At 41.6% G+C, this 12,112-nt stretch overlaps 1 protein-coding gene across 5 annotated transcripts in view; it reads left to right on the forward strand.

Annotated features, from left to right (window-relative positions):
* LOC128695087 (DNA-binding protein K10) overlaps window positions 1-12,112 on the forward strand; it is a 78,321-nt gene that overhangs the window by 10,840 nt on the left and 55,369 nt on the right. For 3 of the 5 annotated variants that reach the window (XM_070091449.1, XM_070091450.1, XM_070091447.1), the window contains exons 1-2: window positions 7,895-8,034; window positions 10,725-11,023. Coding sequence is in view for 1 of the 5 variants with exons in the window: in XM_053785484.2 (XP_053641459.1) it covers window positions 7,846-8,034; window positions 8,926-9,222 (486 nt within the window). In the remaining 4 variants the exon portion in view is untranslated. Of the gene's footprint in view, window positions 1-7,845; window positions 8,035-8,925; window positions 10,399-10,724; window positions 11,024-12,112 lie in introns of those variants that run through there. The other 2 variants (XM_053785484.2, XM_070091448.1) reach the window with 2 other exon arrangements.

Here is a 12,112-nt window from a genome sequence, read left to right on the forward strand (position 1 = left end):
ATGCCCGAGAAGGAGAGAGATATAAAGAACAGAGCGTATACCACCTATGCAAGTGGATACGGGCTGCTGTGTAATGCAGCGAAGTATGAACAAACAGCTGATGGTACGGAATATCAGTGCGTAGAAGAAGGGCACTTTCATTAAAGGTCCCATCAGGAAAAGGATCTGAAGAATACAATAAATTATAGCCTGAGATGGGAGAGATAACAGCAGAGTGTAATTTTGGTTCCTGTAAGCAAACACCAACAGGGGCAAACTGGGAGAGTAACATCTGAAGCTCACTCCGATTACCCCTGAGGCCGTGTATATTCCACTGTAAATAGGCCATGATTGGCAATGATAAAGATACTTGAAATCCGCAGGTAAGGGTTCCTATGGACTAGAGGGGTTAGAAAAGTCCACATGCGGAGGCAGTGGAAAACGTTCAAGCAGCGAAGGAACGGTGCGCTGTGAAGAAAGGAGTTGCGCAGATGGAGGAGAGGAGAGAGAAGGAACAGAGGGTGGATCAGTGTCCATTGATGGTTTGGTCTCTGCAATATATTCAGAGATTGCTTCAAGTGTTTCGGAATTCAGAGACGTCGTATGGGAGACAATATTGGAAATGGTAGGGGGAGGATGAGTAAAGATTGGAACTGTATTGGACTGTACCAAGGTAGGGGGGGGGGGGCGAAAGGGTGGAGGGAACTGGAGAAGCGTGGAAGGAGACAGAAGAGGCAGAAACCTGGGAGGTGGCAGAAGAGGAAGAAACCTGGGAGGGAACAGGGGAGGAAGGTACAGTACGAGGAGGAGGGTGAACCTCTACACTTGTAACAGAGCCAGTGAGAGGGGGAGAACCAGGGACAGAGACAGGGAGGGTAAAATGAGGAGGTGGAAGATGGGTAGGTGTTAACGCACTTTTTTTGACTTTTGAGAAGTAGAGGGACGATTGGGAGGAGGTGTCATACGAGATCTTGTCGTTACTGAGGCTTCTGAGAGAGAACACGAAGAAGCGAGATCAGACTGAAGCGTTGAAGTAGGGACGTCTGAGCCGAGGACAGCAAAAGGATTAGATACAGGAGTGACTATGGGAGAGGTAACCACAGAGGTGGGTGTAGAAGATGGGATACCAGAAGTGGGGGGACGTTTTGAAACACGGGAATAAGAAACACGTGGGAGTCTCCCTTGGAGGCGGAGATGAGAAACTGCCATGGCATAAGGGAGACCTTCTGTCTCTTTGAGGTAACGGATTTCCCGCTCGTTTAAATAGACTTGACAACGGCGAGAGTACGAAGGGTGAGCCTCATGACAGTTAAGGCAAGAGGGAGATCGATTGCAAGACGTATGAGAATGGTCATCGGCACCACAGACTGGGCATTCGGCGATAGATCTGCAATATTTCGCTGGATGGCCAAATCGCCAGCAATTTCTACACTTGCGGTGTAGGGATCACCTTTCGGACTTGTAACCGATGTCCTGCTATATAAACTGAGGATGGGAGTTCTTGGCTGTCAAAAGTTAAACGAGCCACATTGCTAGGGTATCGTCTCCGCCCGTGGGCAGGAAGAACGTAAGTGTCTACCTTGAGGATTGGGAGATCTTGGAGTTCCAGCTGTTCAAGAATGTCAGTGCCACATGTCCGGAAATTTTGTTGAACTATGGTATGGGGCAGAATGACGGTACCACTACAAGAATTGAGGGAATGATGTTTTTCAAGAGTGACAGGAACAGTATCGATATGGGAAAGACGAGAGAGCTCATGAGCCTGGGTAGCATTCTGTACAGTGATGATGCGCGTACCGCTCTTAAGAGCATGAAAAGAAATATCTTTACCAACATGGCGTAGGAGTGCCTTGCCAATACTGTGGTCAGAAAGATAGGCAGTAGAGGAAGTCGGTCGTAAAGTGAAGAATTTAGCCCATTGTTCAGTCTGAAACTGAGCATGGAAAGGTAGTGAAGGATGTGTCGATCGTTTCTGAGAAGAACGAGAAGGTGGAGAAGTATCATCAGCAGGTAATTGTCGTTGGCGTTTAGGCGTGGGACCAGAGTTGGTCCGACGTGGAACGGGTCGACGATTTGAAAATTGCCGCACCGTAGAGGGAGAGGCCGGAAGCATAGTCAGAGGAGAGCGAAGGTCCAATAAATCGAAGGAGTCAGTCGAGGCCTCAGTACCTGAAGCGGGTGAGGAAACAGCACCGGCAAGAGGTACAGAGGCATGAGGAGTGTCTGAAGAGTGGTCCAAAGACGAGGCGGGGTCAGAACGGGGTGCGGTATCAAGAAGGGGCCCGGGGGTAGGAGGTTCATGGACTAGGGCTGCCATGGTTAGGTTACTTCTTTCTTTTTGTTTTTAAGAAAAAAAAAAGAAAGAAAAGAAAATAAAAATAAAAAAAAGAATAAAAAAAAGGGGGACCGGGGAGGGATAGTTCCTAGGAGGAATGAAAGGGCCAGAAATCTCCCTCCGCGCCCAAGTGGCCCTCAGCACCGCAAGTAGCGCAGATGCAGCATGGAACCCGTGCCATACCCTACCCATCATGCTAGTAAACTAACAATCCGGGATAGCAACCTCACATCTGCCGAGCTACCTTGGTGGACAAAAGAGAGGGCGGCCGGATATCCGCCACAAAGCATACCTCCTTCGGCCACCACCCCCGGAATCCGAAAGGTGGCTTCCAGAGATACGCCCGTCGCCCGAAAGACATCCAAAGCTACTCCGGGATACCGGAGAGGGATCGGGACATCCCCAGGCGATCCAGATTCCACGGCAAACTACGCCACCGCCAAGAACCTCAACGGAATGGGATGGACCCCGGTATCCTTTCCCCTACCTAGGAACTAGCGCGCCTGTGGGAGAAATCCCAAAGGCCGAAAAGAGGAAGGGCAAAAGGGAGGGGTGGGGAGGAGGAGGAGGAAAGGAAAAAGGGGAGGATGGGATAGGGGAGGGGAGATTGGGGGGGTAATTAGGTTCGGTCTGAGGAAGAAGACCGACAGGTCTAATTCCTCAGACCAAGAGCCTCTTCACCACGCCAAGGAGCCCCCCTTGAAGAGGAGACTCATCAATAACAAGCTTCCTGAAGGGATAAAAATACATGAAACACTTTTGTTTCAGGTACATAAACACATTTCTGATCTTATATAACCTGTCGCTTCTGTCAGGCCTTGTTTTGTCTGAAAAGTGTAACATACGTAACAGTATCAAAAAACGATTTACTCCTATAATGTCACTAAAACCTGGGGTTGAAATCAGGCTTTCTGCTGACCAGTATGTGGTGACAGTGTGCTTATACACATGTGGCATAAGCATTATTGTGGCAAAGAACAGGTACATCTCTGCCACAGTTCTGTCCTTCCACTGGTGTAGCCGTGATCTTGGTGAAAGTATTGTATTTGCCATGGTGTGCTCATAGTATGTGGTGTTGGTTTCCCTGACAGTAATGTCCATCAGGGGTTCATCGAAGAATAACTGAAAGCATTCCAGTTCAGTAGCATTGTTCGCAAGTGTACACGATGGCCGTATTCCACTTTGTGTTTCATCAAAGTCATGGGGACTGGGAACAAACTCGTCACCTTGCTGCCAATCCCAGATGCGGTCAGCTGGTGGATTCTGGATATTGAAACGTGGTTGTGGTTGTGGGAGTGTGGGGTTGGGTGAGGCTGGTTGTAGTTGTGCAGAGTCAGCAGCTTTGGTAGTAGCGTGGCCCGCTGCTGGTGCCACATGACTTGGTGCACCTTCACTGTCACCACCACCACCTGCTGCCTCACTCACATCAATCATACCCATCGTAAGAATATCGTCATCTTCACTATCAGGTCGTAGTGTAGGGCCACGGGATGTGCTCCGAGATTTATTCCTTCCCCTTGGAACAGCACATGACACACTACCAGACTGCATGCTACATCGTATATACTGCTGCTTCACTGGGGAATATTCACCCTCACTGTCGCAACTAGAACTGCTTTCAATAGCTTTGAAATCACTATCACTCTCACTGCTCACATCTGAGTCTTGTACACGGGCAAATAGTTTCCTCTTTCGTCCGGGTACAGGTGAACGTGAACGAGCCGGGCCAGCACCAGAGGTGGAAGGTTGTGGGTCATCTGGGTTTTCATCACTAATTACATTATTCTGGGCACTGTTTTCGGTCACACCTACTTGAAAACCATGGAATTCACTTTCACTTGCACTTCCATTGCTGTTAGAGTTATCACTTGGGAACAAAAGACCTCCAATCCGCCGATGAGTGAGGTACTTCTTACCGCGAGGAATGGTGAAAATGGAGTACCAAGATGGTGTTCCCACGATGCACCACTGAGTCCCAGATTTTTTCACAGGGTGCACACCCACCACTCAGACCCATTCTCTCTCATGTAGGCCTACCAGCTTTCTCCCGCTTGATTTGAAGCCGCTAGAATTTATGCGTATAAATACGTCCGAAACAGTGGCGCGTAAGACATATATACGACTGAAACGGTCAAAGGGTTAAATAAAATAAGTACAGTATCTTCTAAAATGATAGGGAATTTCTTTTAAGATGCAAAATTTTATGTAATATGAACTTATGGAATTACACTGGCATGAATTTGGTCAGGGTTGATCAGGTAACACATTATGCAACAGTGATTTGGCCGAGTCTGAAACTTGTTTTAGGCCAATTTCTTTGCTTTTGAAGTGAACCAGTTCCTGGCTATTTGTTAGTATGCCCTCCATAATATCCATTGATTGCAAGAAACTATCTTATTAAAAAGCCAGAAGCTGATAATTTGGCCTGTTTCAACTTCTTTTCAACAAATTCCAATTAGTCAAAAACAAATACTGTAGGCATTCCAGCCACTTAAGCAACCTTTCCCCTGTTCATTGATCACATCCCCAGGCCTCTCCAGTACACTTTCCCTCCATTTTGAATCAATTGCAACACAAAAAATGTGATGAATGGTTTGAAAAACCAACAAGTTGAAGATTGAGACACTTATGCAACATATAGGAATCTTTATTCAGGAAACGCTTCACCACACAGTGGCTTCATCAGTCCAATACAAAGCAGAAAGGTGTAAGGAGAGTAGGAGTTTGAGGTAATCAGTCTTTCTGCCTGGAGTCGATGTGCTCAGTCCATCAATCTTGTAGAATGTACAGCATAGGGCCGTAGACGTGGCTTATAAACTGTATGTATTGATATAGGTTATGGAGCAGTACGTTTTAACATACATTACAGGTACATAATTAGATACATACATAATTAGATACATACATAATTAGGTACATACATAATTAGATTTATAATAGTGAGGTAGTACAAAACATATAACAATATTACAAATGGTAGATTTAATAATGGGATTGGATTTGTCTTGGCATGATACACAGTTTCTATTAAAGCTCATAGATTGGAAGAGTATCTTAGGCAAACTTAGAACTAACTTAAGATTTAATAGGGAATAACTATATTAGGAATTTTATGTTTAGTCACTTGGGTGAGTATAATAATTGACAAAAACATATATATACACCTACCATCCGACTTACGACTGAGTTCAGTTCCGAGAAACTGGTTGTAAGTCGAAATGGTCGTAGGTCGAACTTTACTACTGAATATCAAAAAAACATTTTTGTAATGACTTTATTTTATTGTTTTATTTTGGTATTTCATGTTTTACTTTACTTTTTATGTTGTTAGTACTGTATTTTATACTGTAAGGTTTAGGATAAACACTGTGTACAACACAAATAGTTGTTTATTTCCCAGAAATTTTGCATAAAAAACACGGTCGTAAGTCGAGTGGTCGTAAGTCGAGCAGGTCGTAAGTCGGATGGTAGGTGTGTATATATATATATATATATATATATATATATATATATATATACAGTGGACCCTTAACCAGCGATGGCATCGATTAACGATAAATCTGACTAGCGATACATTTAAACGCAAAAATTTTGCCTCAACTAGCACTTAAAAACCCGACCAGCGCTATTCGTTCCATACCATACGCGTCCACTTTGGCCTGAGCGCGCCTCACTTGTCCCTTCGGTGTCAGTGTTTACAAGCCAGCCAGCCACCGCAGTTGCTTCCAAACATACAACAACTGGAACATTTCATATCACAGCCTTTGTAGTGATTGCACCTGCAAAATAAGTCACCATGGGCCCCAAGAAAGCTTCTAGTGCCAACCCTACAGCAAAAAGGGTGAGAATTACTATGGAGATGAAGAAAGAGATCATTGCTAAGTATGAAAGTGGAGTGCGTGTCTCTGAGCTGGTCAGGTTGTATAATAAACCCCAATCAACCATCACTACTATTGTGGGTAAGAAAACGGCAATCAAGGAAGCTGTTCTTGCCAAAGGTGCAGCTGCTGCTGCACCACAGTCAGCTGTTGTTGTTGCTGCACCACCATCAGCTGTATTACTCGAAGATGTGGAGAGAGTGTTGTTGGTGTGGCTTAACGTGAAACAATTACCGAGAAACAATTAACCCCGGAGGGTTAGCCACCCAGGATAACCCAAGAAAGTCAGTGCATCATCGAGGACTGTCTAACTTATTTCCATTGGGGGTCCTTAATCTTGTCCCCCAGGATGCGACCCACAACAGTTGACTAACACCCAGGTGAACAGGAAAAAATGCCTGGAACTAGTGCTCATACTGGTGAGGTTAGTGGGGAGGATGTGGAAGAGTTGGTGGAGGAGGACAATGAATTACAAACCACTGATGAGCTGCTAGATCATCTTCAACAGTAAGAGGCCACACCTGAGAAAACTGCTTCGGAGGAGGGGAGAGAGAAATTGAAGAAGTTGCCTACTTCAAAGATTAAGGAAATGTGTGCAATGTGGCTTAAAGTGCAAACCTTTTTTGATGAAAATCACCCTCACACAGCTATTGCAAGCCGTGCTGGTGACTATTACACTGACAATGTTGTGAAACACTTTAGGATAAAGGAACGAGAGGTACAGGCCTCTATGGACAGATATGTTGTGCGATAGAAGTCCAGTGACTCTGAAGCTGGTCCTAGTGGCATTAAAAGAACAAGGGAAGTAACCCCAGAAAAAGACTTGCTGCCTCAAGTGCTAATGGAAGGGGATTCCCCTTCTAAACACTAACAAGATCAACGGTCTCCCCCTCCTCCCATCCCATCAATCATCACCAGATCTTCAATAAAGGTAAGTGTCATGTAACTGTGCATGTCTTCTTCAGTTTGTGTGTATTAAAATTAATATTTCATGTGGTAAAAATTTTTTTTTTCAATACTTTGGGGTGTCTTGCATGGATTAATTTGATTTCCATTATTTCTTATGTGGAAAATTAACTTGACTAACGATTATTTTGAGTAACGATGAGCTCTCAGGAACGGATTGATATCGCTGGTTGAGGGTCCACTGTATATATATATACATACACCTACTATCCGACTTACGACCGAGTTCGGTTCCAAGAAACCGGTCGTAAGTCGAAATGGTCGTAAGTCGAACTTTACTACTGAATATCAACAGAACATTTTTGTAATGACTTTATTTTATTGTTTTATTTTGGTATTTCATGTTTTACTTTACTTTTTATGTTGTTAGTGCTGTATTTTATACTGTAAGGTTTAGGATAAACACTGTGTACAACACAAATAGTTGTTTATTTTCCAGAAATTTGGCATAAAAAACACGGTCGTAAGTCGAGTGGTTGTAAGTCGGATGGTAGGTGTGTGTGTGTGTGTGTATATATATATATAATATATATATATATATATATATATATATATATATATATATATATATATATATATATATATATATATATATATATATATATATATATATATATATAAGAGCAGAAGTTTATGATACAAAACATAAATGAAGGTTAATACTAACTGCAATTTTATTAATTACAGGGAGAAATGAATAAACCATGGGTAACAGAAGGAATGAAAAATGAAATTATGAAGAAGCATAAATTGCACCAGAAGGCCAAAAAGACAAAAAGTAAAGCAGACTGGGATGAGTTTAAGGAACAACGGAATAAGGTGACGACCATGCTGCGTGAAGCCAAGCTGGAGTACATAGGAGCACACCCAGAAGAGGTAGGTAGCATTTTGGGTTGGTGATCCTGAAACCTCTGGAAAAAGTCTTTAGGGAAGGCATGGTGTGGTGGACTCAGCACTTGGGAAGTTAGTGTGGGAGTCATTGAAATAGTGCAGTGGTGTATGGTTCAGTGATTTAAAAAAATTTGGTTAGGGACATTTAGAGGGAGAATTTCAGAATTGTTGGGAATTTAGATGATACATTGTTCTTTGCCTTGTGTCCCCACATCTCAAGGGTTTTGGGTAGGGATGATTGTATATGACTATCATGCCATTGTGTAGCTTACAATATCTGGGACACCCACCATCCTTCTCCTGTGACTTATTGGTCATCGTTGGGGAGGAGAAGAAACATGACAACCTGCATACGAGGTGATGTTGTCACATACTGTTAAAATTGCAATCATTCGCCAATTAATAATAGTCAATTAGAAAACACGTGACATCTCTCTTAAAGTTTCCTTTCAACTTGGAATGATTTCTTGAACTATTGAGAACATCACCTTCTGAGCTGACTTGTGGGAACCGGTCTGGTATAGTCAAATTTAAAATTTTGCCTGAACCACTGATGCATGAGCTGAATCGCTCTTTGTCATTTGGGTTAAATTTAATTTAGATGCAAGTTAATTTTTTTAAATTGCCTTAAATTCATAGGCTTTGCTCAATAAAAAGTAATTAAATTTAAATGCAGTATAATGTTTTCTTAATTCTCAGCATGAAGCTGTATTGCATAACTTACGTGTTATCATCTCAACCTTGCTTTAAAGACAAAATTTAGTTGTGGTTGTGTTGGTTGTGATGTAAGTGGTCCCTCCTGTTGCTCTTTCGGTAGTGGACCAGGCCCAGGCCCAACCCACGCCATATTAACATTATATTTCACACAATTTACAGGATGTGGATAAAATATTGGCGGAAGCAGCCATGCAAGGCAACATTAAAGATGAGGAAAATAAAGGGGAGGCGTCAGCCACTAGTGAAGCTAATGCGGACAGTTCGGACGCCCCCGAGGGGGGTGGGGCAAAACCCCAATCCATGGACCAGGCAGAGGAGAACGGGGAGTCTATAGTGGATCAGAAAGAGTTAAACACCGATGTACCAATGGCTCCCCTGGCCCCAGAAATAGTGGGGGGCATAAAATCGGAGACCAATGGGGTCAGCCAAGTGGATGTTAAAGCACCTGGTCAATAGGCTCTGAGCCGTGACCACCACCCACCCTGCCACTTTGTCCTGCTATCATAGCTAAAATCTACTTTATATTCAAACTGTATTTTTGAAATAGGGTTATGCTCCATACTTTTTTAGACTTAGAAAGTAAATGTTTTAAAGAAAAAATTAAAAAAATCAGTCTTGCTCTAAATTTCTATTAATATGACTGTGTTCACAAATAATGAATTTATTTTCAATGTCCAGATCAAGTCATTAATTTTAACTTAAGGTTATGAGATCTTGTATCAATATCTCTTATATGATTAGTGAATTTTTTGTGCAATTGAGACCATTGGCTCATCTTAAATATGTTTTCACTTAGGTTAAGGAAATAAATTTATAGTAAATGACATGGGTGTTTAAATAAAAGAAAAAAGTAGCATGCTTATGGCAGTATATAACTCTCAGTGGCTCAGTTTTCACACCTTTTTTTTTAAAGGTTGCATGACAAATTGAACAATAATATAGATCATATGAGTCTATAAATTGTAATTAGTAAAATTTTTCGTTCATGCAACCTTAGTGGCGACTGCTTCACATTGTCTTAAGGAAGAGAACTTGTCATGAGGTCAGTCTCACACACCACACACACAAGTGGACCTTCCAATTCATCCCAGCTCACGACGAACATGTCTCTACCCAGCCTATGCTTTGTGTCTCCCGTCTCCCGTCTCCCAGTGGTTCTAGACTTGTAGCCATTGCTTAGGGTGATGTCAGGTCCTGAATCACATGTTCCTCTGGATGACAGATCCTCTCCTCTCTGGACTAAGGCATTGTCAAATCCCCAGGGGCTGATACACTTGACTCATCTTACAGGCTAAGGCATCAATGTACCAGCTCATTTCTCACCTTATTATTTCCATCACTTTTATTTTTGTTATTTTAGTTGATTTTCAATACAATTAGTAAGCACTGGTTTACAAAACCCTGTCACCTATGTGCTGTAATAAATTTTGAATTCCTAAAAACAATTTTGTCTACCACTTTGGTTTAGAAATGCACAAACATTCCAAGAGTTAACTTTCCTTATTAGAATATTTTTGCACAACGGTGACATGGGTTGATCACTATTAATCATATAGTGGCATAACAAAATATGCCCCCAAAACTGTCAAGAATCTTAGCTGCCGGAATCAGCATCGGTCTGTGGCTCAGCAGGTAAAGTTACCCATCAGCTCTGGCTGACTTGTTTCACCAGCTTTATGCTGATCATGTTCTTCTCAATACAGTCTTGTGTGTTATCTCTTGCTTAAAAAAGAAAAGTAAAGTACAAAGTTAATATTGCTCAAGAGTAACAGTGCTCTGTGTACAAAATTTAATGTGCTATAAATCGATTCTCAAACTTAACTGTCTTGCAAAGCCGTGACAAAATTGTTCAGTAGACATAGCCTAGCCAGTGTGGAATGTTTAGAGTATTTGTATGGTAAGTTGGTTGTGGCCATATTACCAAAACTGTGTAGTGACTTCTCGTGTTATCTCAACAGTGATCCTCATGTGGCTGGGTGGCACCAGTACATGTGACAATAGCATCAACTACTGGGTGGTAAAGCACCTAAGTGTTCCAGCCAGGGTGCAATGTCTGAGCTGCCAGAACTCCTCAGTGGACCCTTCTTCCATTGAGTTTCCCATCATCTACTGTAATGGACCAAAGAAACAGTACAAGAGTGAAGTGTGTTGAGACTATCTGAGTGCCAGTAACTATAAATTATTCAGTTGCAAAGGATGTTCAGAAGATAATATGAATTTACTATTCTGTGTGATTTCAACACTTCTTCATGAAAGGGTATGTATTTACATTTCATTGTTTTATTCATTTATTATATTGTTTACTAGATATTAGATTTTGTGTATGGGTTCTGATGAACCACTAGGAATTCATTTTACCAGTATTGCCTGCTAAATGACTGGTTTCAGGATCTCCTTACCATTTTCACTTTTTTTTTTTTTTAGCTCCTCTACCTTCTGCCTTTTTCTTTGCATGTATAGTATTTGTATGTCTGGAAAATTTTCCAGCACCGAGAGCCATTTAATCAGCTGATGTTCTCATTAAAAAACCTTAAGCTTGTCAAGTGTGAAAGACTGTTTACTGTAAAAATTGCTGTACAGTCAAGTGATAAGCATAGTATGCCCTTCACATAGCGAGGAATTCGTTTACTGATGTGGTCTTAGGAACAGAACTCTGTCGTTAAGTGCGGATAGGCTGTAATAATAATCACTCTTGAGCATGTTAAATACCTTATTTTTCATTAATATAGGCATTTTCATTAATCCATATATGATATTTTTTTCAAAATTATAGTATAAGAAATGTGTTACATAGCATATAGACATGATACATATACCCAAAGTACAATAAATTTCACATAAATATGAGACATGGTACTGGGCAAAGGGAAAGAATTCCATTTTCTCTGGTTCAGCACCATAGATAATGTGTATCAATGCATCTTTAATGCACTCGGGTTTGTTTACAGTTGTGGGCATGATTTCTCATCACTTTTCGGTCATTTATGATGCATCTAAGGATAGTTGTTAGAAATAATTAAACTCAAGTGAACAAGGTATGTCGATGGTAATAATAATAATAATAATAATAATAATAATAATAATAATAATAATAATATCGCTCTGGGGCACTTTAAATATCGCATATTACATTTAGGTGTTGTAGCCAGGCAGCTACGTGTTACACCTACCAGGTACCTACACCTGACTTCCTACAAATAAATACGTACTACTATGGGCTAGTAACCCCTGCTCCTTTACAGATTTACTAAAAATCAGAAGAAGAAAAACTTTTTAAAACTGGGATGCTTGAATGTGCTTGGATGTAGTGCAGATGATAAGAAAGAGATGATTGCTGATGTTATGA

This window comes from Cherax quadricarinatus, chromosome 35 (assembly GCF_038502225.1).
Source record: "Cherax quadricarinatus isolate ZL_2023a chromosome 35, ASM3850222v1, whole genome shotgun sequence".
NCBI lineage: Eukaryota > Metazoa > Arthropoda > Malacostraca > Decapoda > Parastacidae > Cherax > Cherax quadricarinatus.